The sequence below is a fragment of the Theropithecus gelada genome, chromosome 2 (assembly GCF_003255815.1).
Source record: "Theropithecus gelada isolate Dixy chromosome 2, Tgel_1.0, whole genome shotgun sequence".
In the NCBI taxonomy this organism is placed as follows: domain Eukaryota; kingdom Metazoa; phylum Chordata; class Mammalia; order Primates; family Cercopithecidae; genus Theropithecus; species Theropithecus gelada.
The window spans coordinates 131,673,214-131,700,631 of NC_037669.1; the positions used below are offsets into that span (position 1 = coordinate 131,673,214).

Below are 27,418 nucleotides of genomic sequence, written 5' to 3' on the forward strand. Positions count from 1 at the left end.
GGTGAGATAGGAAGCCACTGAAGAGTGTTCAGCAGAAAAGTACCATGGTTTATTTAATCTAATTTATTTTTTTTAGAGACAGGGTCTCACTGTGTTGGCCAGGCAGGAGCTCAGCAGCATGGACATAGCTCAATGTAACTTTAAGCTCCTGTGCTCAAGCAGTCCAACTGCTTCAACATTCCCAAGTAGCTAGGACTACTGACATTCACCACCATGCCTGGCTAATTTTTTATTTTTTTGTAAAGAAGTGGTCTCACTATGTTGCCCAGGCTGGTCTTGAACTCCTGGCCTCAAGCAGTCTTCCTGCCTTGGTCTCCTAAAGTGCTGTGATCGCAGGCATGAGACATTGTACCTGGCTGTGGTTTATTTTAAATTAGTCACATTGGCTGTTGTGGTGAGCATACATTGTAGAGTGGCTCAGAGGCTAACTAGGAAGCTGTTGTAGTAATTCTGGTTAAGAGAACATGGCATCTTGGATTGCGGTCATAGTGGAGATGGTGAAATGTTTTACATTTTTAAGATAAAGCCAACAAATGTTTTTATTTACAAGTTGGATTTGGTTTATGAAAGAAGAGTAAATGATGACTCACGTTTTTGGTGTATGTAACTGGAAGAATGGAATTGCCATTTACCAACATGGGTAAGAATGTGGGAGGAGCAAAGTTGGAGGGAAAATCGGGTTTGATTTGGATCTTTTTAAATTTGAAATGTCTGTTAGATATTCAAATAGAGTTGTCAAATAGATATAAAAGTCTGGGGTTCAGTGGAGAGATACTAACTAGAAATATGAAATTAATAGTTGTCACTATATGGTGAATATATTTACATTCATATTAAACCATAAAACTGGATGAGTTCACCATGGCAGTGAGTGTAGATATAGAAGAGGTACAAGGACTGAGCCTACCATTTAAGGCTGGGGATATTAGGAGAAATTAACATTTGGTTATTTCCTCTGTAATTCTCTGTAGTTCCTTTCCCTCCATAAACTGCTAGTGAAGTAAATGCCAACATCCTTATCAAGATTGAAAAGAAATCCCATTGAGTTCCATATGCTGCTAGAGGACTGCCCCTTTTTCCTTATGAAAGTCTGTATCACTACCGCCTAAGAGAGCAGTTCCAAGAAGGCTACAGTTTAAATCGATTAGCCACCTTTTCTCAAGAGACATTTGGGACTACTATGTCTTACCTTACATCCCTGTTTACCTCAGTCTCCACATTCAAGACTCTTAATTCCCTGTATTAGTTTGTTATTAGGATTAGCTGTTGATGACAGTAACTTAAATATGATGCAACTATTCTCTGTCACTTAAAACTTTGATGGTACAGGATTGATGTGATTTTCCACAAGGTCAGGAATCTTGGCTCTTTTTTATCTTGCTGTGTTATACATGGCCTTGATGGCATGGCATGGGGAGTGTCACTCTTTCAAGTTTTTATTTCAATTATGCTGTGATTTTATATAACTTTTTTTTTTTTTTTTTTTTTTTTTTTTTTTTTTTTGAGACAGAGTCTTGCTCTGTTGCCCAGGCTAGAGTGCAGTGGTGAAATCTCGGCTCACTGCAACCTCGGCTCACTGCAACCTCCACCTCCTGGGTTCCAGCGATTCTCCTGCCTCAGCCTCCTGAGTAGCTGGGATTACAGGTGCCTGCCACCACGCCCGGCTAATTTTTTGTATTTTTAGTAGAGATGAGGTTTCACCATGTTAGCTAGGATGGTCTCGATCTCCTGACCTTGTGATCCACCTGCCTCAGCCTTTCAAAATGCTGGGATTACAAGCGTGAGCCACTGTGCCCAGCGATTTTATATAACGTTTATAAGAAGTAATGAAATGGGTTCCTTAGATAACTCACTGTGAAATTAGGCAACATGAACTTAGGTACTATTACTGTTGGGCAGTGTATCTGATGCAGGGCAGGCAAGCTCCAAAACGGGCTTAGCCCAGGAGTGTTCTTGGCGTGGCCCAAGAAAGAATTCAAGGGCAAGCTTGTGGTGTTATAGCAACTTTTATTGAAGCAATAGTGTACAGCAGCAGCAGAGGTACTGTTCCTTGTGGAGCAGGGCTACCCCATAGGCATTGTGCCCAGAGGAGCAGCTCAAAGGCACTTCTGCAGTCATATTTGTGCCCACTTTTAACTATATGCAAATTAAGAAGTGAGCTATGCAGAAATTTCTGGAAAAACAGGTAACTTCCTGGTGTTACCATGGCAATGGTAAACTGATACGGCACACTGATAGGCATGTCTTACAGAGAGGTGCTTTCACCTCTTCTGTGTTTTAGCCAGTACCCAATCTGGTCCTGTGTCTGAGCCCTGCCTCTGGAGTTGAGTCCTGTCTCTTACCTCATTTCTACCCCTCACAGAATATAAAATCCAGATTGGGCCAGTAGGTTGATGATATTATAATAGCCACTGTTGGTTTCAGTATTATTAATGCCTTGGGTGGCCACACCTAGTTTCAAGGGCAGCTAGGAAACATAGTGTTTGTTCTAGGTGGCCAGATGTACAGCGAAACTTCAGATTCCTATACCACAGAAGCAGGGATGAAGGCATATTGCACGATAGCCAGCTGTTTCTACCATCTCCAACCATCTATCTTAAACCATTAGTTCTTCACCATCTAAATTTTTTTAGACCTCACAGTGTGTCATTAGCCAAATCAGTGTCCTTAGCTTTTATTCTGAATGATCCCTTTACTCTCAAAGTCTAACCTAAATCTGGTTGTTTCCTAAGGAAACTGCTTTTCTTTTTTTTTTTTTTTTTTTGAGACAGAGTTTCACTCTTGTTGCCCAGGCTGGAGTGCAATGGTGAGATCTCGGCTCACCACAACCTCCACCTCCCGGGTTCAAGCAATTCTCCTGCCTCAGCCTCCCGAGTAGCTGGGATTACAGGCATGCACCAGCATACCCGGCTAATTTTGTATTTTTAGTAGAGACAGGGTTTCTGCATGTTTGTCAGACTGGTCTCGAACTCACGACCTCAGGTGAGATCCGCCTGCCTCGGTCTCCCAAAGTGCTGGGATTACAGGCATGAGCCACCATGCCCATTGCTGGAAACTGCTTTTCTTACAGATCTCTCAAGTAGAAGCTATTTTGCCTCCCAAACTCCCATACGTCAGAGTCTTATCTCTTATTACTGTATCTGGACACTTGATTCTCTTTCTCCTTCCTCTCTAAAATCTCCTAGTCCCTTTGAAACAAGTCCTACCAGATTGAACCATTCTCTGCTGTGCTTTTATGCGGTCATCTGCATAGCTCTTTGCTCTTCCCTCATTCAATGAATATTTTAGCATCTGGCTAATTGTCCTTATCTCTACTACTACTCTTGTCATTATCTTCAGCGATTTAAAATGTCCACAAATAAATCCCTGGCCTGTCAGTTCCTTGACCTCAGCCACCCACTTTAACAGTCATAACCCATCTTATTGTTACCAATATCTATACTGGCTCTAAAATCTGTTTTAAGTATCCCATTGTCTATCTCCACTTGTTTTTGCTAGTTAACTTCTTCTGGAATCTTAATGCTAACAATTCTAAAGACTCAGTAAGATTTCCAGGCCATTGAATCTACCACTTTTTCATGGTATCTTTGGCAATTTCATCTTATTCCATGGCTTTGAATATGATGTTTTTGCTGACAACCCTCAAGTTGATATCTAATTGATATATGCAACTCCAACTTCCCACTTGACTCCAGACTTAACTATATTATATCTCATTTCTCTTTAACTTTTCCATTGGGTTGTCTAATAGAAACCTTGTACTTAACATATCCAAGACAGAATGTTTGATATCACCCTTTCCAACCTGTTTCTCAGTCTTCCTCATTTCAATAAATGGCAACTCCATTCTACCTATTGAAACTTTATAGTCATTTTTTACTACTGTTTTTCTTTTTAATTTTTTGAGACTGAGTCTTGCTTGATGCCCAGGCTGGAGTGCAGTAGTGCGATCTCGGCTCACTGCAACCTCCACCTCCCGGGTTGAAGCAATTCTCCTGCCTCAGCCTCCTGAGTAGCTGGGATTACAGACATGCGCCACCATGCCCAGCTAATTTCTGTATTTTTAGTAGAGACAGGATTTCACCATGTTGGCCAGGCTGGTCTTGAACTCCTCACCTCATGATACGCCCACTTCTGCCTCCCAGAGTGTTGGGATTACAGGCGTGAGCCACTGGGCCTGGCCACTACTGTTTTTCTTAAACTCAATTCACCAGCAAATCTTCTGGAATCTTTCCTCAAAATATATTTAGCATATGACTGCTTCGTGCTGCTTATACTATTGCCTTCCTTGTCCTTCTTTATCTAAGTCACTTTCATTTCTCTTCTGGATTATTGAAATCCCAACTGGTCTTACTGCATCCAGTCTTATTCATTTTCCCTCTGGATAGGCTCTTTGTTGTATACCATCCATCACATCCATTTAAAATGTAAGTCAGTTCATATTGCTTAATTGCTCATAACCTCTCCACTGGCTTCTTGGTTCATTCAGAAGAAAAACTAAAGCTTTTATTATGACTTTCCAAGGCCCTGCATGTTGTGTCCCACCCTCTCCTTCCCTAATTTCCTGCCAGTCCCTCACTCATTTTATTTTAGGCATACTGGCCTTCATATTCTGACTTAACTTTAAAAGAATTACTGGCTGGTGTATTTAGAATAGTTTGTAGGGGTAAATGTAGGAATAGGAAGATCAATTTTGAGGCCACTGCAATAATCGAGGCAGGGGCTGGTGGTGGCTTTGGATTATGATGGAGGTGCTGAGAAGTGACCAGATTTGCTGTGTATTTTAGTGGTTGGACTCAGATTTTGTTGCACATTTTTTCCTCTCAAGCCTCATAAATGTTGACCCATACTGGACCAAAAACAACTTATACATGGTTTTTAGTAGCAAAGACATAGTTGCTCCCTATGTAAAGTTGCAAAGTTACCTATACCCTCAAAATTGTCTTTCTATTATCTAAACCCAGCCCCTGCCCCAATACCACTGGTTAGTCAGATCCTCGTGATCAATCCCTTTAGGCAGATAAAAACACCTCAATGCAGCATTCAGGCAGTTCTGCACTTCCCCAAATTGGCTATGTTTTAACATTACTTTTCTTTTATTCCCTTATTCAATCCCACATGAAAGTGCACATGTCATTCATACAGATGGACTCAGATAAATGGAATGTGTGAGGATGATCGTTAAGGGAGAATCTTCCCAGTGTTAGAATGCCATCGTCTTACTTTCTCTGATTCCTTGGCATGATGTTTCTGAATGGTTAGTGATTCCTTTCTTATAAAAACCATACTGCTTCTACTATTTATAGAGGATTATTATTTATTCTCGTGAGGAATTATCGTAATTATTATGGATTTCGGCAGTTTCAGGTTTTCTGATGTAGAATCCATCATGTCTTTTAAGTTTCTGATTGTAATAGTATATTCAGTTTTTATGTGTATTTTGTTATCTATTGTGTTTTCATTTCCAGAAGCAAATATTTATCTGCCTTTCTTCTTTTAAAATCCTTATAAGCTGAGTAAATTTCAATTATTGTGAAAAAGCAGCATTTCATAAAATGTTATTAGTCTTTTTTCCCCTGTCTAATCAGAGGGGGCCTGATGGAAGAGGGAGTTTGGAGGAAGGTGGAGAACTCCTAAAGACCAAAAAAGTGAACCTAGGAAGTGTTCCTAGGAGACATTGTATTTTAGCTCTGGCTGTGCTACACATAGTTTCATACTTTTGATATTCCACAGAAATCACCTTAAGAGAACTGGAAGAGAAAGAAGTGAAAAGAGTACTTTGAAATACAGCTTTATTTAGCACCTTGCTGATCTAAAGGTTCTTGGATTCATGAGAATGAGAAATTATCTAAGGGAGGCCTACTGAATTCTCATCTATAGTCAGTACCTCCTTTGATGTAGTTAGCAGTAATTTTCAACTTAGTAAAGAGGATTGTTTCCCTTTAATTACACTTTCATTTGATTTATATTTGCCTATTTAGGTTAGTGATGCTACTCAGAAAGAATTCTGTAAATGTAAATCATACTCAGACAATTTAGCATTTTCTTGATTTCTAGCTTTTTTTTGTGTACGACAACTATATTCATAGCAATGATTTGTGTCTTCTGATGATATGGCTATTTGGGGAATGTTATTCTTCTTTTCCTAATTTTTTATTTGGCAATTACACTGTGATTTTTACATAACTTTTATAAGCAGTTTATTACCTCTTCCTTAAATAAGTCACCTATTTTTCACATTGTCACTGTAGTAACCGTAACTGTTGGGCAGTGTATCTGCCCCACTGCAGAATGTCAACCCCAGATTGGGCCACTAGATTTATGATGTTGTATTTTTCCACATGGATTCTAGAATTGTAGCTGAGCCAGTCAGACCTCGGATATTTATATCCAGTAGACAAGACCAAAATTGATTTGCAATTGAAGAGTTCCCAGTTTGTGGAATTTTTTGATTTGGTCACAGGACATGGAAATTCTTTACCTGACCAGATTTACCTAGTGGTGTTCTGCGTAGGACTGTCTCAGGCAGGTTTAGGGGACTCCTGGGGTTCAGCCCAAGGCTCTCCATCATCCCTTGATAGGATTGGCACACCAACTAGTTTTCTTTTTCTTTCCATGTACTTGATGTCAGAAGGATTGAAGGTGCTCCTTGGGGTGCAATGATGTTTTGTTTGCTTTTTGTGTGTGTACATATACATTTGTTTTTAATGCTGACTTTATATTTTCTCTCCTTTTATTTTTGCAGTAAATACAATCAAGTGGCATCTTAAATTTTTGCTGGAAGTGGAGTCATGAGACTGAAGATAACTCTTTTAAAAGAACCAAAGCATATCCTTTTAATGGTTGTAAATCTTACGGATTTTCTTAATTATAGTATTGTTAAAAGTTTCTCTATTTTATATTCTAGTTGAAGAATAGATGTTTTTTTCATTTCTTTAGTAGCTGTTTATCTAAATTGTTTTAAAATATTTAAGATCATGTGTTTTAGGTAATTCTCCAAAGTGAACCATTTGCTATAAATCTTACCTTCAAATTCTTATTGACATTTTTCTTATTTTAAGTACTATACTTAAATACTTAAAAACCAGTTTTTGTTTACTTTAGTAGGGTCTTAAAAAGAAGCTTTTTTTGTTTTGTTTTTTTAGACGGAGTCTCACTTTGTTGCCTAAGCTCGAGTACAGTGGTGCAATCTCGGCTCACTGCAACCTCTACCTCCTGGGTTCAAGTGATTCTTCTGCCTCAGCCTCATGAGCAGCTCGGACTACAGGCACCCGCCAACATGCCTGGCTAATTTTTTTATTATTAGTAGAGATGGTGTTTCACCATGTTGGCCAGGCTGGTCTCGAACTCTCGACCTCAGGTGATCCACCCGCCCCGGCCTCCCAAAGTGCTGGGAATACAGGCATGAGCCACCATGCCTGGCCAAAATGAAGCTTTTGTAAAACCAAATAGTTTCTTTGCTAGTGTGATCTAGCATGTATTCATTCTGCCATGCTCTATTTCTTTACATTCATGATAAGGTAAAGGACAAGTTGGGGAAATCTGAGCAGTCAGATCCTCATTATTTCACATGAGAAGGTGGCAATTAGTAATATTTTCTCAAACACATGACCCTATATTTTGTCAGCAAGAGTCCCCAGTTATGTGTCAAGGAATTATGACAGGCCCCAGTATCATCATTCTTAGACATTGAGACTAATTCTACTCAAAGCATCCTTTGTAGACTTCATTGCAGGTCTGTGAAAGAATAGATAAAGAAATTGAAAGTAAGGGCTGAGAAATTTTTGTAGCAATTTGACATTGTTATAATATTGAAATTTTCTAATATTTCATTTTTATTATATCTTACAAAATATCTATCTGCAATGGATTCAAAATAAAGAAAAATCTGGTCCTCCATCAGAACTAGGAAAACACTGATTTAAACATTTGGTCAGACATTTTAAATTGATAGGTGTTTTCATTTATATTATCTTGTCTGCTTATTTAACTATTAAGTGAAGACGTAATTCTTTTTATTCCTACTTAAGTCATTTTTACTGTCTTTTCAAAAAAGTGTGCTTTCAAGAGTTCATGCCATACACAATTGTATAGATTTTGACCATGTCTACTGTCTGCTTTCAGACCAAGAAATAACAATGTTTTTAGACTTTCTTGATCTGGCTGTCTTCTCATTTCTCCCATAGTTTTAGTTGACCTATTAGTTTGAAGATAATGCCATGGACATCTAGCATGTACTTACAGCAATTTATATAAGGATAAGCTAATGATTTTTGGTTTGCGATGTGTGCATATTTGTTTGTGTGAGTTTTCTTCCTTTCTAGGTTTTACCTAAGCTACTCCCATTTTAGTTTTACCTAACATTCTTTAGGCAACAGCAGTGATAATACAACAGTTTTTTCAGGAATGATCTAGTGTCCTTTTGTTTAGCTTGTGTTTTGAGTTTTGAGTATTCTGGTGTCTCTTTATTACCTTTTTGTGCAGACTCTTAAGATCTTTCTATAATCTCTCTTTATTTTTTTGGTTTCTGCTTAATCTATCATATTTTGAAGTATTAAAAAGTCTTGGAACATACTAGAATAATTAGGCACATTGTCTCTGTTTCCTTTATCATATTATTGCTCAGATAAGACAGTAAAAGTATTGGTGAGAAATGAAGGAAATAAAAGGATTATATCGTAACAGTAAGAACAAACAACTCAACCAGGAATAATCTGGCAGTATAGAAATCCAGATGTAGCAAGAGAAAACATCCTTTGTAAATAAAAGACTGAAATACCCTGTGGGTACACAATTCTGCTAGGGTAAGTACCCTGTCCTGATGGAGGAAGTGAGGGCTACTTGAGCATCTCAACTTACATAGAAATTCTCCTGATAAGTTAGAGCTAAAAAAATGGGTTAAATAAAATAAAAATTTTAGGGATCATATCTCATCCAGCACTTTGCATCTTTTAAGTGAGGTAAATTATAATTGAATTATTTCCTAATTTTAATGTAGGAAAGTTTGCTATTGTCAATTAAAAATAAATGAAGAAATAAAATGAAAAATTTTAAAAAAGTTTGGTGAGATTTTAGTTTCAGCTGTTAAACCATAGGTTCTTTCCTAGGTGAATTGTTATGATAATATGTGATTTAAAAGGATAGCCTACTGTTAGATTTCAGTCTTCTTTTGACACTTGATTATTTTTTCCTTAGCAAAAGAATACATGCTTATTTTAATAACTTAAATGATACAGATATATATAAAGAAAAAAGTATAGTTCCCTTTGCTCCCTACCTATCCCCCAACAGTTCAGTGTAGATTCTTTGATACCTTTTGATCTACTAGGTTTCTTTTGTGTACCTTTTGGCTTTGTTTATGGGATATTGTGTAACACAAGTTTTAAATTTTCATGTGGTCAGATCTTTTCTCCCCCTCCTTTTGGCATCTGGATTTCTTTCTTGCTTTCCATTCTTACAACTGTTTTAATAGATGCTTATTTTCTTTTATATAGAAAAAAATACTAGTCATAAAATGGAAAATACATTTAGAAGCTTGAAAACATTTGACCCTATTTTACTTACACCTTAAAATCTGCATCTGTGAATTACACTTTACTTACACCTTATAATCTGCATCTGTGAATTAAAATTTAAGACTTTTGTTATGTTTTATGTCTCCTTAACATGGTGACACATCAAGAATTAGTAAGCTGTGTGGGCTGGACTACTGCTGAAGAGCTGTATTCATGTAGCGATGATCACCAGATTGTGAAGTGGAACTTGTTAACCAGTGAAACAACTCAAATAGTAAAGCTTCCTGATGATATTTACCCTATCGATTTTCACTGGTTTCCAAAAAGTTTGGGTGTAAAGAAACAAACTCAGGCAGAAAGCTTTGTCCTCACAAGTTCTGATGGTAAGTTTTAAATAAACATTATATAGTCACTATTGTATTTAAAAGACAATAGTATGATTTATGCTTTGAGTTGTTTTACAAAACTGGTATTTGTGGATCTGCATATTTTTATCCACACATTGTATTTCTTTTCTGAATAGTCACTTGGTTTGTGTATGGGCTATGAAATTATTGTCATGGAAGAAAGTTAATTTAACTGGCATATACCAGGATTGAATATGGGCCTTTGGCATTATTATATATATATATATTTAGAGACCAGGGTCTCACTCTGTTGCCCAGGCCAGAGTGCAGTGGTGTAATCATAGCTCACTGTAGCTTCAAACTCCTGGGCTAACACAATCTTCCTGCCTCAGCCTCGTGAGTAGCTGGGACTACAGTCACACACTATTACATCCGGTTAATTAAAACTTTTTTTTTGTAGAGACAGGGTCTCATCTTGTTGCCCAGGCTAGTCTTGTATTCCTGGCCTCAAGCATTCCTCCTGCCTTGGCCTCCCAAAGTGCTGGGATTACAGGTATGAGCCACCATGCCCAGCTGGCTTTACTTTTTTAGTACTCTTATGAGTTGAGTTAAGCTGTTCTCATAGTTTTAGTTTCTAAATTCTTCAAATTTAACTTAATATAACCACACTGAAAAGATATACATATTCATTTAGTAAGGTATCTGTTAAAATATATACTTTATTTTTCAGTACATGTTAATTTTCAGTTACAGAGTTGAAGAGTTTTATAATTTGACCGCAGCTTTCTTATTGGTGAATAGAAAGTATGATTTTTTTTTCACTTTTTAAGGGTATGTTTTTATATTTGTTTTCTTAGAAGTACATGAACTGTTTTCATCTGTGTTATACTTTACCTGCTGTTTCAATTAGGAGTACATTCATTGAAAGTAACAGAAACTTACTTGGCTAACTTAAGCACAAATGGAGTATTTTGGTTCACCTAGCTGTAGGGGTGGATCAAGCACTAGTTGCATCAGGTCCCTGTTCTCACCATCTCTTGGGTAGGCTCTTTGCACATGGTGAACATGGTGGTGAGTATGACGGTGGCCAGTAGCCCAAGGCTCATCATACTTCATAAGACTGCTTCTTCCTCAGTATCTTGTGCAGGCAGCTTGCAGAGGGACCCTAAATGAGCTTGGGTCATATGCCCATCACTGAGTCAATCAGTTTAGTCAAGAGAAATGGACTTTGGGAGGCTGAGGTGGGTGCATCATTTGAGGTCAGGAGTTCGAGACCAGCCTGAGCAACATGACAAAACCCTGTCTGTACTGAAATACAAAAAAAAATTTAGGCAGGCATAGTGGCACATGCCTATAGTCCGAGCTACTCTGGAGGCTGAGGTAGGAGAATTGCTTGAACCTGGAAGGCAGAGGTTGCAGTGAGCCGAGATTTTGCCATTGCACTCCATCCTGGGTGACAGAGCGAGACTCTGTCTCAAAAAAAAAAAAAAAAAAAGACAATGGGACACTGATTGAGCATATCCAGCCTCAGGCCATCCACATGCAGCTGGAAAGAGAAAGAGAAGAGAAGAGGGCTTTTGTAACCTGAAGATGGAAAGGATGTTAGGCCAAACAATAATATCAGATTACACCTCATTTACCGAGAGACTTGTGGTAGTTTTTTAAAACTTTGTTTTTCAGAAACTTGATTAAATGAGATACATGTGTAAAATCACTTTGTAGAGTGCCTGGCGCTTAGAAGATTGACCCTGAACCACAGCTAGAATTTAATTTACCTCAGATGATAAAGGGAACATTTGACTTAAACAATTTTGATTTAATTTTGCATTTACAGAAAAGTTTTAAGAATCGTACAAACAATTCCTGCAGGTCCTTTATCCAGATTAACTAGTTTAACATTTTGTCCCTTATACATTGGGACAAAGTATTGGCTCTGTTTCTTTTTATACAAACCTCCCTCCCCCTCAACATCTACCCTTTTCCTGAAAGATGTGAGAGCAATTTGTAGACATGTACTTTTAACCATAAATACTTCAATGCATTTCCTCAGAATAAGAAGTTTCTGTTACATTGCCACAATTTGTTGATAAAAATCAGGACATTTAACATTGATGCAATACTATTATCTAATCTATAGTTTATATTTAAATTTTAACAATCATTCTAATTTTCCATAGAAATTTATTTTTGCTGGTACAGGATAACATATTGTTTTTGTTGTGTCTCTTTAGCTTCCTTTAATCTGGAACAACTTTTCAGTCTTTTATGATCTTGACAGTGTTAAAGAATATATGCCTGTTATTTTATAGTTCTTCAATTTGTTTTTGTCTGATGTTTCCTCATGATTAGATTCAATTTATATGTCCTTAGCAGGAATACTTGGGGCATCAGATTAGGAGATTAATGATGTTGGTTTGACCCATTATTGGTGATGTTAACCTTAATTATAAGTTAAAAAGTTCATGTTCATTAAGTTAATTCTGTAAAGTTACTATTTATTCCTCTTAATAATTTGTGAAAAGATACTTTGAGACTATGTAAAAATATTCTCTTCCTCATCAAACTTCCTCCCACTCTCTTAACGTCTATTGATGACTCTTGGCTGAATCATTTATTACTAAGATGGTTTGCCAAATGGTAATTTTTCCAACTCCATAATTCCTTCCATATTGATTAGTTGGTATTCTACTCCAAGGAAGAGGTTCCTGTCCCATGTTCATATATTTATTTGTTTTTTTTTTTTGGGGGGGGGTCAGATTACACTTGTGGATTCTCATTTTATTTCATAAATATATTATTATCATTTTTAGATTTTGATGTTAAAAGTGCCCCAGATTTGGCCAGTGAGAGCCCCATCAGGCCAGCCACAGTGATTTTTTTTTTTTTTTTAATTTTATATGTGTCCTCATCATTTTTTGAGCACTTCCTTGCTGGCACAAGATGTTCCAGGCTTATCTTGTACTTTCTTAGTCCCAGCCCCCAAATCAGCCATTTTCCACAGAGACCTGTTCTTTTTCTGGTGGTTAATGGTATTTAAAAAAACAAGATAACAGTGCTAGCTGTGCTCATTCCAATGGGGTGTATTTGCTTCAAGGCCCTTTCAATGGACAGAGCTAAGAACTGTGAATATAAAACCTTGAAACAAGTAACATAATAGACATATGTATACAGTGCTATGATAAATCAGAGGGACATAAAACTCTGCTGTGATGTGGCCAAGGGAAGGTCAAGAGAAATGTCAAGAAAGTCTTGTATTTAAGCACAGTTTTGCAGTCTTGACTTTTTTTTTTTTTAATAGACTATAAAAAAGCTGGAAAAGGTATAAAGGAGAGGAACCAAAATAGTAAAATGGATAAAATACTTGCCTTATATAATTTTATACTGTATCAGGCAACAGGTAGACAAAAGCAAGCCACTTAGTTGCAGAAGTTTGTACATATATTGGCAAAAAGTAAAAACACTGTAACTTTAAAGGACATAAGCTAATTATATAAGAGATGTCAGAGAGACAAGTCAACAGTGCAAAGAATAAGTGATACAAGAAGCCAAGAAAGGATCATTTGGTTTCTGAATGATCATTAAGTCTAGTAATATACAGCTGGTAATTTAAAACACTTTCTCATCCATAGGTGTGGCATATTTATTGGCACATTGTTTCTGAAGCATAGACATATACCCAGACCATAGGTATTTAAATTATGTTAACTAAATCAAAAGGTTTATGAATTTGAATTTTTCCCTATTTTGAACATATATAATTATTTTGAACCAAGTAAGCATATGCATTTTCAATTTATTTTAAAATATTTAAATAGTTTTGTTTTTGTGCCTATTTTCCAACAGATTTATGTGTGAGATTAAGAATAATTATATTGTTAATATTTGCCTTTATGCCTCTAGTGCCTGTTACTTAGTCTAGTAGTAGGTGCTTTGTTGATTGAATAAATAAAATAGATTTTTCAAATGTAATTTCTTTTAGGTAAATTTCATCTGATTTCCAAATTAGGAAGAGTAGAAAAAAGTATAGAAGCTCACTGTGGAGCAGTACTTGCAGGAAGATGGAATTATGAAGGAACAGCATTAGTTACAGGTAAGTTGTCTGTTAAAATGACTTTTGAAATGAATATTTTAAAGAAAAATTTCCAAAGAAACAGAATATTTTCATTTAGCAATAATGTCTAATAGCATTGTCTGATAGCAAATAATTGGCATAGTGTTGTTCTACACTGCTATATAAATGTTATAATTCAGAATGTTATATTAATCATTTTCTTATGTGACCTTTGGAGACTGTTCTGTCAAAGAAGGCTTTTGGAATGGTCAAATATGGGATAAATAAAAGTTGTAATTCTTTAAAATTTGAAAATTCCAAATATTCTCATTTAACTGACCGTTATCCCCATTCTGTCTCTTTCCCGTCCCTGCCCTACTCTAAGGATTCTTAACTTCACCTATTACATTAGTTATATATTGCTTATAACAAATTAATCGTTAGTGACTTAAAATAATAAGCATATAGTACCTGATAGTTTCCGTGGGTCAGGGAACAGTTTAGGTGGGTGGTTCTGTCTCACTCAGAGCCTCTCATGAGGTTCTGGTCAAATTGTTGGATGGGGCGGCAGTCATATGAAGGCTTGTCTGGGGCTGGAGGATCTACTTCCAAGATGTCTTACTCACATGGTTGTTGGCAGGAGGCCTTAGTTCTTCTCTGGCTTTGGAAGGAGACCTTAATTAATTCCTTGCCACACAGGCATTTCCATAGGGCTGCTTAAGTGTTTTTACAACATGACAGCTGGTGTCTCCCAGTGATCCAAAAGAGAGCCAGGTAGAAGCTACTATATCTTTTGTAGTGCATCCTCAGACATTATACTCTGTTTCAGTTATATTCTGTTAACTTAGCAAGTCACTAAGTACAGCCCACACTGGAAGAGAGGGAAATTAAACTGTGCCACTTGAAGGGAAGAATAACAAAGAACTTGAGGATGTATTTTAAAACCACCATGCCTATACTCTGGGCCTTCTCTAGGACTTTCCTCAGTGAACTGGCACTTCTCTTACTTGTATCTTTAACATCTTTTCCAACGGTTTCTTTATCAGCATGTAAATATGTTCAGATGTCACCCATCTTAAAAATTAAGAAGAAATAGAAATCCCTCTCTTAACAAACAACTCTCTCTACCTGCAGCTATTTTCTTTCTCCCTTTTTCAGCCAAGCTGTTCAAAAGAGTAGTCTATTACCTCACTTCATTCAGTCTCCAGCTCATTGGAATTTGGCTGCAGCTCTGCTTATTACACTGGAAACACTTTTCTTGGAATTCTAAGATGGAGATTGCAGTGACAAAGGAAACATTATTTGCGTAATATACTTATAAGTCTTCTAAGATTGAAGGAAATAAAAATTTTAGTCATGAAAGTTAAGCTACTTTGATAAAATCATTTCAAAGTAATTTCTATTAAATGATACAGTTATAAAGTACTCTGCCATTTAATTAAACTGTATCTGAATTTTAAATATGCAGTAACACTCCATGATTTGAGGAAGCCTAGAAAAAAAAAGAATATGCAGTAGTATAGATACTGTTAATTTTTATATGCAAATTTAATGTTTAAATTTATTTCCTATAGGTAAAAATACTGATTAAATTTTTTTTCCCTGTATAGTTGGAGAAGATGGGCAAATAAAAATTTGGTCAAAGACTGGGATGCTTAGATCTATTTTAGCTCAGCAAGGTATGGTTTACAATTGACAATTTCATTTTTGCAAATTATACAATACAAAAATGCCTTAAAGTTTTGTTTTAGAAAAAATCTAATATGGTGGTTGAGACTGACTTTGGTTGAGTTCAAAATCTGTAATCTCTTATTTTTTACACTTTTTTGTCTTGCTTTGCTTGGTACCTGATGTACCATGGTAACGCTATTATTTCAAGCCAAGAACTATAAGAAATACTCAAGGGCTTCTTCTTTATGTTAGTGAATCTCTGTAAAGGCAGTTATAAGCTAAATATTTTCAAAAAATAATTGTGAAACGTTTGAAGCATTTCTTATATAGAATGGAATTGGCTGTCTAGTTTAGTAAATCATAGTACGAAAAGACATTGAGTATCTCCCTACTTAAAAACTCCCAATAACTCTTCATAATATTAACACCCCTTCCAAATTAAGTTGTATGTTTGATTTCTATACTAATGGAGGGGAACAGACACACTAAGAATCTGAAATTTGGTAAACCACACTATTTAGAGTAGCATCTTAATTTTTTATGTTAATAGAAAGGAGTGGCCATAAAATCAATCCAGTGGTCCTTCCTGTTAGAAGTTAGATTACATATGATTTTTTTCTGTGTAACAGATTAATTTTCTTAGTTAGATTTTACATAGGAACAGTAAGCAGTTTTAATGTTTACCTGAGCGTGTATCAGCTGATCTTCAGGTTGCCAAAAAACTTGAGGACTATTCCTCAGAACTATTTGATAAAGTCATATTGTGAAACATTTTCAATAACTGACTTCCAAAAATTTCCAAATTTTATTTTAAAAATCACGTTTACTTTTAGGATAAGGTTCAAATCACTTGCATTTCTTTAGCTATATATTAACTGAATGTTAGCAAAGGTAACCAGCAATACTAGGTAGTATTTCTTTTCTGAGCTTAAATGTTTGCTACAGATAATCTCAAGGTAGAATATTTATTTATGAGTAGAAAATTCAGAGTTCATAGAAGTAGCCATGGCTAAATTTCAGTTAACAGCAAAAGTCAACTTATTGTTACTTTAGTAATACATGTACCTTTAGAACATAAATCTTACTTTAATCTTCTAGTAGGCAGATGGATTTACCTTTGGCTTCATAGATTTTTCTTTTAAGGCTAATTATTTGACATTCTCAATTTGTGATGAATGACTTACAAGTAATTGACAGAATTCTTCCAGAGATCACTGGCTCTTGGAAGAACTACAGGAATTTCAGCTACTGCTACTGCTGAGACAGTGTGCAGCAGCTGAAATGCTATATCCATTTTTCTTTTCTTTTCTCTTTCTCCTGTCAATTTGTTGCCTATAGATGACACAGATCTTCAGAGAAATTCTAAAAGCCAATGCCACTATCCACCATAGAAGATTTTTCCTTCCTCCCTCCCTCCCTCCCTCCCTTCCTTCCCTCCTTCCTTCCTTCCTTTCTTTTTTGACAGGATCTTTGTCTGTAACCCAACTGGAGTACAGTGGCACAATCTTGGCTCCCTGTAACCTACTCCTCCCGGGCTCAATCGGTCTTGCCACCTTGGCTTCCCAAGTTGCTGGGAGTACATGTGTGTGCCACCACACCTGGCTAATTTGTTGTATATATAGATATTTTTTCTGGTAGAGACGAGATTTTGCCATGTTCCCGGGCTGGTCTTGAACTCCTGGGCTCAAGTGATCCTCCTGCTTCAGCCTCCCAAAGTGTTGGGATTACAGGTGTGAGCCACTGTGCGAGTCTGAAGATTTGAATTCTTTCCCGAGACCCTTCACCAGTACCCTCCCAGTGCTGCTTCCACTTCCTTCAATTTTTGTGTTAGCTCCTTCCCATTTACTACCTGTGGATTCACCATTTCAGATGTTCTAGAGTCTAAAATGGAAACTTGGAATAAGTTGTTTAATACAAACATTGTTAATTGTTTAGTCTAGGTCAGGGGTCCCCAACCCTTGGGCCACAGACCAGTAGCTGTCTGTTATGTGTTAGCTGGGCATTACAGCAGGAGATGAGCGGTAGGTGGGCGAGCAAGTAAAGCTTTATCTATATTTACAGCTGCTCCCCATCACTTCCATTACTGCCTAAGCTCCACCTCCTGTCACATCAGTGGTGACATTAGATTCTCATAGAAGTGCAAATCCTATTGTGAACTGTGCATACGAGGGATCTGGCTTGTTCACTCCTTATGAGAATCTGATGCCTGATGATCTGTCACTGTCTCCCATCACCCCGAGATGGGACCATCTAGTTGCAGGAAAACAAGTTCAGGGCTCCCACTGATTCTACATTATGGTGAGTTGTATAATTATTTAATTATATATTACAATGTAAAAATAGAAATAAAATGCACAATAAATATGATGCCCTTGAATCATCCTGAACCATCCCCCACCTGGTCCATGGAAAAATTGTCTTCCACAAAACCAGTTCCTGGTGCCAAAAAGGCTGGGGATCACTGTTTTAGGTGATAATAGTGCTAGTAGTTTAGTGCTGTAGTTTTCCTGTATAATGAGTCTGGAACCAAATTGCTACTTATTTTATTCTCATGGGGAAAATGCATTCAGAGTCTTCAGACTTGAAAAGGCTAGTTGGAAGCACATGTTCACAAATGAAGAAAATTGGAGATCACAATTAGATGGCCTCTGAGCTTAATCTGGCCCACCAGCATGGTAGAGGCCCAGTATTAAAAATCAGGACATTTTGGCCAGGCATCGTGGCTCACTCCTGTAATCCCAGCACTTTGGGAGGCCGAGGTGGGTGGATCACTTGAGCTCAGGAATTTGAGACCAGCCTTGGCAGCATGGTGAAACCTCAACTCAACAAAAAATACAAAATTTACTTCTGCTTTTCATATTATAGTGATGAAGCCATTGCCTAATCCCATGCCATAAAAATTTCACTTATATTTCAGTGCTTACATTCAGGTCTGTGATCCATTTTGAGTTAGTTTTTGTGTGAGGTGTTTATTTTAGAGAGGGATGGTGATGCTCTTCCCCTCACTGCCTTCATAGATGGGTAAACAAGATTTTCTTAAAAACTAAAATACAGAATATACCATAAAGTACGGGTGATTTTCTGATGTATTCGTTATATCATGTAATGATATTACCCATCAACATTTAAAATGTGTTTTCCTTAACATCAAATGACTTTGAAATGACTATCATTGTTGTCCTATTTTAATTTTATTGTTCTCATTCAAAGTTTGTTAATTACGAATTAATAAGCAGAATTAAATTAGCTAGATATCCCCATTTTGGCTAACCTCTTGGTATTTCAACAGAGTAATCTGATATCTTTTTCTGGACTAAGAATTACAAACTTACTATAGAACTATGCATCTAATTTTTGAGTTTTTAATCATTGGTGCCACCAACACTTTCCTAATAAGGCATAGACTTTTCCTTTTTCGTCTCCAGAAAAATCAGTAGAGCAGTTAAGTTGTTATAATGACACTAACCCAAAAGGAAAGGTCCCTAATTACTTATAAAGTTTCTTTGATCTATTAGGCACTGCAAGTTTTGAGGGTGATTGTAAATCTGAACTGAGAGCTGGATGCTAAAGGCTCAAGTAAGAAGGCCAAGGCAGCTGGGGGTGCAAGACTGTTGCCTCCTTTGAAGGGAGAAACTAAATTTTGACACAAAAATGAAATAACATAAACCTGAATTATCATAAAATTTGGAATTCTGTAAACAGTGTTGAAAGCATCCGTGTGGCTTTGTCTATGTGTGTTAATTATACTTATTTCTTGATGAATAGAGATTAATTCCTGAATTCATTTCTTGACTATTGGAGCCAGATGTTTGGATAGAAAAAGCCATAGTCATTAACTTCTCTTCTAATCCAAAAGATACTTTAATCTCAGTTTTGGTTGGGGGGATTTGACTTAGTTTAAAAATGATTCTTAATGGTATTATGGGGAATTTATTGTTCCTTATTAGAGAAAAATAATATGTACACCAGAGATAATTATACTTAGGCCATATGTTTTGTGTATTGTTCCAGTTTTAATCTCTAATTAAAGTATATAAAGTAATGCTGCAAACCTTTAAGGACATTTTTCCCACACTGTTTTCAAGTGGAGGAATAGAACAACAAAACATGGAACTTGTCTATAATGAATTTAGTAAAGGAGGTAAACTGTAAATGTAAATAATTGTGGCTGGGCACAGTGGCTTATGCCTGTAATCTCAACACTTGAGAGGCTGAGGTGGGCAGATCACTTGAGCCCAGGAGCTGGAGATCAGCCTGGGCAACATGGGAAAACTCCGTCTCTACAAAAAATACAAAAGTTAGCTAGGCATAGTGGTGCATCCCTATAGTCCCAGCTACTCAGAAGACTGAGGTGGGAGGATCACCTGAGCCCACAGGCGTTGAGGTTACAGTGAGCTGTGATCATGTCGCTGCACTCCAGCCTGGGTGCCAGAGTAAGACCCTTTCTCAAAAAAATCAATCAATAAAAATAAATAAATAAATAATTGTAATACAAGGGAATGTGCTTAAGGTGCTGTTGGTGGCAGGTAGGAGTGGACCAGAGGGTTAAGATTAATGCTCTGGGGAGAGTGAAGGTATTGGGAAGTCTTCCTGGCAAATATTGCAGCATCTTTTGAACTGGGCTTTGAAGAGTGAAGAAATAGGAAAGGAAATGGTCTTGTTGGCATTGGAGTGAAGCTGTTAAGAAGCTTGGCATCATAAGAGGCTTAGAGACAGAAGACTGTGAGACATAGAAATCAGGTGAGTGGGAGCTAACTTCTTGGGCCAGAGTGTAGGCCATGTGAAGGATAGTACTGCCAAGGGGACCAAAACACTGACAGTCCTGGATGCTAAAGGAAGGGGTTTGGCATTTATTCTATAAGCATACAAAACCTTTAAAAAATTGACCAGGAAAGTAAAAGATAATGCCAATCTTTTAGAAAGATTCCCTTTGCAGTAATAATAAAACTAGAGGAGGTAGAGATTAAATAGAGGTGGCCAGTAAGATTTGAAATTGTCTATTCTAGTGCTAATGAAAACTTGAACGAAGGCAGCGGTTAAGGCTTGAATAGAGGCAGTGACAACAGTAGTTGGAAAAGTGAATAGTTCTCAGGGACTGAGAGGGATGTACCCTGTAAGGGTAAAGACTTCAAAGAGGGATAAATTAGGAAATATATGTGAAGGGATGATGGTTTTGGATATGTAGAATTTGAAGCTCTGTGATGGAGATCTCTTTGGATCAAGTAGAAATGTGTTGGAGCTCAGAGGTAAAGGCTAAAATATTAATTTGGGAGTCAGTTACATTAAGTGAAAGGTGAAACTATGGGGAAAGTTGAGACCCCCCAAGGGAGAAGTGGTTGAAGATAGAAACTAAAAAAAAAAAAAAAAAAAAAAAAAGCCTTTATTTAAACTTTTTCTTGTATTGATCCAGTGACATACGTAAGCATGGAGCCTGGAATTTTTTGAATAAATCCCACTTGACTAAGTATTGTTAGCTCATGTCTCCTACAAATGAAATGAAAAGGAAACCATTCTTGGTTTTTGAATGCCAATGATTTGGCCAAAACAGAAAAAAAAAAAAAAATCAAATGGCTACTACTATGAACAATACAGTAAGCAAATGCTTGCTTATTACATTACAAAATAATTTGTAGTAGTAGTAGTAGTTAACAGATAGTGCTATATAGTGCCAGACTCTATTTCAAGTACTTTACTTCTGTTCACTCAATGTAGACCAATACTGCATTCAAGGCAAAGATAGCTAATGCTTTATTATAGTAGTGAACAGTTTGTTTCAAAGGCATTCTTAAAAACATACAAAAACAACGTTTTTAGGGGATACTTTTATAGTGTGAATGTGAAAAACATGGTATATTTGACCATGTACTTCCTTAAAACAATTGAAATACATTTTTGTCTCCTCTTCTGTGGTTTAAAATGCCTTCAACAGGTTGAAAGAATTTAGATAATTTGTTTTATGGAGAGATAAGGGTCTGACATTTAACACAACCCCAGGTGCATGTGGTTTCTTAAAAAATGTCAAAAAGGTCACATGATTTTAGTGTACAAAGTTAGAAAAACAAGATCTTTTTGAGTGTCTTAGCAGAAATGGGGCATAAATTAAAATTTCCGATATAAAAAGTAAAAAACTATTATAAAGCTATTTGTTTTTTGTCCATTTTTGTTAATGGTGAAATAAATAACATTTTGTTACATAATTTGCTACACTCTTTGTTTTAAAGTAATTCAATCCAAAGGCTAAATTTGTTATTTCCCTGCTGACTTTGCAAAGTGAAACATAGCAGTGGGAATAATTCATACTTTAATAAGTATATTTTAAAAACTTGAAATATTATAGATTTTTTAAATGCTAGTGGATGGATTTCATAATAATAGAAATTATTCTGTGAAGCTGATTCTTCCACTTTTAATAATGATCTTTATTAGAACCACCCAAATTGAAAGTTGTATAGCTATGTAGTTTATTTCCTTCTAGAAAAGAAAATGTTCACATATACAGTAGTTTCATGCTTAATATTTTATTTTAAATGTAAGGAATGGTTGTAATAAAGATCAAGGCTTTTGATGTTATATCCATTTTGAATTTTTAGTGGTTAAGGAGAGTAACTAATGAGTCCTATCTATTGACCTTGCTTATTTATCATAAATAAATTATTTATTTCCATATTTGTTTCCATAGCTTGTATTTTGATTGAAGGAATGTGGTTAAAAACCACATAACAAAGGAATTACTTAACTTTTTCTTTATAAGCTTATTTTCTTTTATTATATAAGTTATACCTGTTTTTTTTAACATTATTGTTTACAAATTTGTTTTATAAGCAGGAAATGAATTATCTCTTTGTCCCAAAAGGGAAGATAAATACGATGAAGAAAGGTTCATAAAAAAGGAAATGGTGTCATAACTGACTTAATGGGACCACAAATTAAATGTTAAAGTTAAGAGAACTAAGGAGTCCTTAGTTCCTCATTCTATACCCCAACCGTGCCTTTTACCACAACTAAAGCCTTAAAGTCACATCCTGTATAACTCAATGGGAGTTGTATTTACTGAATTATTTCCTTGAGGGTAGGTGTTTGTCATAGTTTAGTATACACCCCAGGAAAGTATAATTTTACTGAGTGTATTTATGAAGATTTGATAGGCTATAAATTAAAACATATTAATTTACTTTTTTGTACAAAAATTATAACTATAATAATGGAAATAAAGATGGCATCTATAATTCTACCACCTTAACTAGTAAGTCCCTGTTACTCCTTACCAGTGATCAACAAGAACTACATTTGAAATATCTGAAATTTTGACTTCTATTTTTGGGGGAGTTTATTAAGGTTAAACTTCGTTCATTTGGAGATTTATTTTTGAAGCACAGGTCAACTCCTGGCTACTCCCAGAGAATATTCCCAGAAAATATACTCATCAAGTACAGAAGAAAGAGGAGTACCTTCTGAGGTTGGCCATCTCATCAGGAAGAATTTCTGTGGGTTCCTTTGATACAGAACAATCCTAGATGTCATTGACTAAACAGGATTTAGACATTTTATAACACCTGAACTGTGGAAGACATGTTTCAGGGTTTTTTTTTTTTTGGACTGGGTCTAGACTAGACTTTCTAACCTCTATAAACCATTGGGACTGGTTCATAAATGAATTATATTTTTATTAGGGAGAAAATGGCACAAAAAAAGTAGAGTACCTCTTAAACAAAAGAATTTCTCTTACTGAAATTTATTCCCTGTTGATTGTATCATCAGTTGGGCTTTTCATTTAAATAAACAATTAAATTTTATTGATTGCCCACAAACCCTGAAATTCAGATTTCATTCCACTAAGAATGTAAATTCCTTAAAGATTCATTCATTTATTCATTGGTTCATTTATTCACAGAAAGTCAGTTACTACAATAGTCTGATTTAGGAGTCCTAGACAATTTTTAAAAGCTGGTTTTGTAAGTATATTTGGGTTACTATTTCATAGATTAACTACATAACCTTGATTCACCTGCCTAATGAATAGACAGCTGGGCCAGGGAAGTGGAATACAGATTATTTACTGCCATATAACCAATGCTTTCAATAAATATGATAGTCATTTTTTAAAATTAGGCTTACATAAAGTATAGTCTTCCAGAAGACATTAGGTAATCTAGAAAATAATTAAGCTAAAAAATACTTTACTTAAGTGTAATTTATTTTAAAAATCCCATCTCTAAATTCCTATTGGCAATTGAAAACACTATCAAGTGTAATGTAGTTTATAGAGTGGTAGGTAAATCAAACTTGTGCTTTTCTTCTGGAAGTAAACTTTATGCAAGTTATAACATATTGGAGCTTCTTTTAGCCAAGGTTTCAGGCTAAAGCCAAAGCTGATAACAAAACTTTTCCTAATCTGATATAAAAAAATTTGCCATTTGTGAATTCATGAGTTGGAGGTTATTAGATTATTTTGGGATGAAGTTATTTCTGTCCATTAGTCTGCTGCTTAAGTAGCATGTGAGGGGAAGTTCTGTTGCCTGTTGTAGCATCAGGTATGATAATTAATTTATAAGGTGAGTATATCATTTGTATTTTAGTATGTAAAATTTAAGTTACTTTATGCGTTGAGTCAGTTTAATACTGATGGCTCTAACTCCATTGCTGAGTCATACCCAAAAGAAAGGAAATCAGTATATTAAAGAGATAGCTACACTTTTGTGTTTGTTGCAACTCTGTTCACAATGCCAAGATTTGGAGGCAACCTAAGTGTCCATCAACAGATGAATAGATAAAGCAAATGTGGTACTTATATATGGTGGAGTACTATTCAGCCATAAAAAGGAATGAAATTCAATCATTTGCAACAACATGGATGGAACGGTAGTTCATTCATTATGTTGAGTGAAATGAGCCAGGCACAGAGAGACAAACATTGAGTGTTCTCACTTATTTGTGGGATCTAAAAATCAAAACAATGGAACCCATGGAGTTAGAGAGAAGAAGGATGGTAACATGATGCTGGGAAAGGTAATGGGGGTTGTGAGGGGGGTGGGGTGGTTAATGGGTACCAAAAATAGAATGAATGAATGAATAAGTCCTAGTATTTGATAATACAACAGGGTGAGAGTTTAATTGGATTGTTCATAACACAAAGGAAAAATGCTTGAGGGGATGGATACCCCATTTTCCATGATGTAATTATTTTATATTGCATACCTGTATCAAAATATCTCATGTACCCCATAAATATATCTACTGTGTACCCACAAAAATTAAAAATAAAAATTTTTAAAAAGCTCTAGGTGATTACAATGTGCAGCCAAGCCCCAAGACTGCTGCTTTAAACCAACATCATTTGTTGAACTAGTTGCAAATAAATGTAAAAACATTTGCTGCCAATAAATAAATACATACTGATGACTGTCGATGATGGGAAATGATAAATCATGACTTTTCTGCTATTCCTTTATATTAAAATGAAGTATATTTGTTTTATCTTATGTATTTCAATAGCACTGTATATGGAATTTCTAAAACTCTATTTTCTCAGCAAGATCCTAATTAGTTAAAAGTATAGTATGTCAGTTGCTCACAGTAGATTTTCAAAGGTCAATATTAACTCAGTCAGCATTTCAACATCAGACTATACTCTATTTTGAAAGGTCCATTGAAAAGAGAAGAAATGAAATGACACCTCATATGACTTTTTTCATTCTCTTAACAATCTCTCTTTTTATAAGGCATAATAATTAAAGTTTATCAGCCTTTTTTTTTTTTTTTTCCTCTTTCAGGAACACCAGTGTATTCAGTAGCGTGGGGCCCTGATTCAGAAAAAGTTCTTTATACAGCAGGCAAGCAACTAATCATTAAACCTCTTCAACCAAATGCTAAAGTTTTACAGGTACTTTTCAGTCATATGTAAATTGTTATCAGGGTCTGCCTGACTGCTAAACTAGAGGGCACTTGCTTAGGAGTCTCTTTCTTCAGGGTGGTCTTTTTACAGTCTGGTCTTTAAGTACATGGTTTAATCAGCCTTTATTACAGAACAAGGAATATCTTTATATTTCCAACAAGGTTTGTTTTCCCCTTATTCCAACTCATTTTGATAATGATACAGCATAGTTTGCTAATAAGAACACAGGCTTTGGAGTTAGCCACTTGAGTTCAAATATTCACTTACTTACCTATACACGACCTTAGGCAAGTTATAAAATATTGTTGAATGTCAGCCATCTTATCTCTTAGTCAGTGACACTAATATCAGCTGAACAGGATTGCTGTGAGGATTAAATGAGTTAAATTACAAAGCACAAAGGACAATTCCAGGCATACAGTAAGCACTCAATATAGAGTACCTGTTATTATCTGTATTATTATGCTATTATAAGTTGCTATGCCATCTCTACCTTTTAGTCAACCAAGGAGACCAGGAAAACATTGTAGAATGACTAGGTCTTGAGTAAGAGATTTGTTGGCAGACATTGACAGGCTACAGCGGCATAGATGTGTTTTAACAGTTGAGTAGATGTCGATTTTAGGGAATAAGGACATAGAGATGACTTCGAGGTTCCATATTAATAACATCTGTATAGATTATGCTATATGTATTTTACACAGCCAACATGCATTTACATTTTTACAGTGTGCAGAATACTCTGCTAGAAACTATAGGGACATGCAAGAATAGAACATACAAGCCCCTGTCCTTAGGCACCTAAGGTAAAAAATTTGGGCAAAGGGAAGAAGCTGGGAAAGAGGACTAGATCTGATGGCTCTTAGTCAAAGTCCTTCCATGCCAATTACCTACGCTGAAAATCTGCTATGAAATTTATACAGCAAAAACAGGCAAGTTGAATATTTTAGTTTATACCTTTAGTTTATAGTTATGTGAATTTGGTTTTCTTTTTCTTTTTTTTTTAATTATACTTTAAGTTCTAGGGTACATGTGCACAATGTGCAGGTTTGTTACATAGGTATACATGTGCCATGTTGGTTTGCTGCATCCATTAACTCATCATTTACATTAGGTATTTCTCCTAATGCTATCCTTCCCCATCCCCCCACCTTACTACAGGCCCTGGTGTGTGATGTTCCTCGTCCTGTGTCCACGTGTTCTCATTGTTCAAATCCCACCTATGAGTGAGAACATGCGGTGTTTGGTTTTCTGTCCTTGTGATAGTTTGCTGAGAATGATAGTTTCCAGCTTCATCCATGTCACTGCAAATGACATGAACTCATCCTTTTTTATGGCTGCATAATAATCCATGGTATATATGTACCACATTTTCTTAATCCAGTCCATCATTGATGGACATTTGGATTGGTTCCAAGTCTTTGCTATTGTGAATAGCACTGCAGTAAACATACATGTGCATGTGTCTTTATAGTAGCATGATTTATAATCCTTTGGGTGTATATCCAGTAATGGGATCACTGGGTCAAATGGTATTTCTAGTTCTAGATCCTTGAAGAATCGCCACACTGTCTTCCACAATGGTTGAACTAGTTTGCAGTCCCACCAACAGTGTAAAAGCATTTCTATTTCTCCATATCCTCTCTAGCATCTGTTGTTTCCTGACTTTTTAATGATCACCATTCTAACTGTGTGTGAGATGGTATCTCATTTGGTTTTGATTTGCATTTCTCTGATGACCAGTGATGATGAGCATTTTTTCATGTGTCTGTTGGCTGCATAAATATCTTCTTTTGAGAAGTGTCTGTTCATATACTTTGCCCACTTTTTGATGGGGTAGTTTGTTCTTTTCTTATAAATTTGTTTAAGTTCTTTGTAGATTCTGGATGTTAGCCCTTTGTCAGATGCGTAGATTGATTCTGTAGGTTGCCTGTTCACTCTG

At 36.0% G+C, this 27,418-nt stretch overlaps 1 protein-coding gene across 2 annotated transcripts in view; it reads left to right on the forward strand.

Annotated features, from left to right (window-relative positions):
* Positions 1-27,418, forward strand: part of IFT80 (intraflagellar transport 80) — a 141,376-nt gene that overhangs the window by 10,337 nt on the left and 103,621 nt on the right. Inside the window, exons 2-7 of one of the 2 annotated variants that reach the window (XM_025374805.1) lie at positions 1,531-1,644; positions 6,746-6,828; positions 9,677-9,898; positions 13,842-13,952; positions 15,524-15,592; positions 25,355-25,464. In XM_025374805.1, coding sequence (XP_025230590.1) covers positions 6,792-6,828; positions 9,677-9,898; positions 13,842-13,952; positions 15,524-15,592; positions 25,355-25,464 — 549 coding nt within the window. In that variant the 5' untranslated portion in view covers positions 1,531-1,644; positions 6,746-6,791. The remainder of the gene's footprint in view (positions 1-1,530; positions 1,645-6,745; positions 6,829-9,676; positions 9,899-13,841; positions 13,953-15,523; positions 15,593-25,354; positions 25,465-27,418) is intronic. The other variant, XM_025374804.1, reaches the window with a different exon arrangement.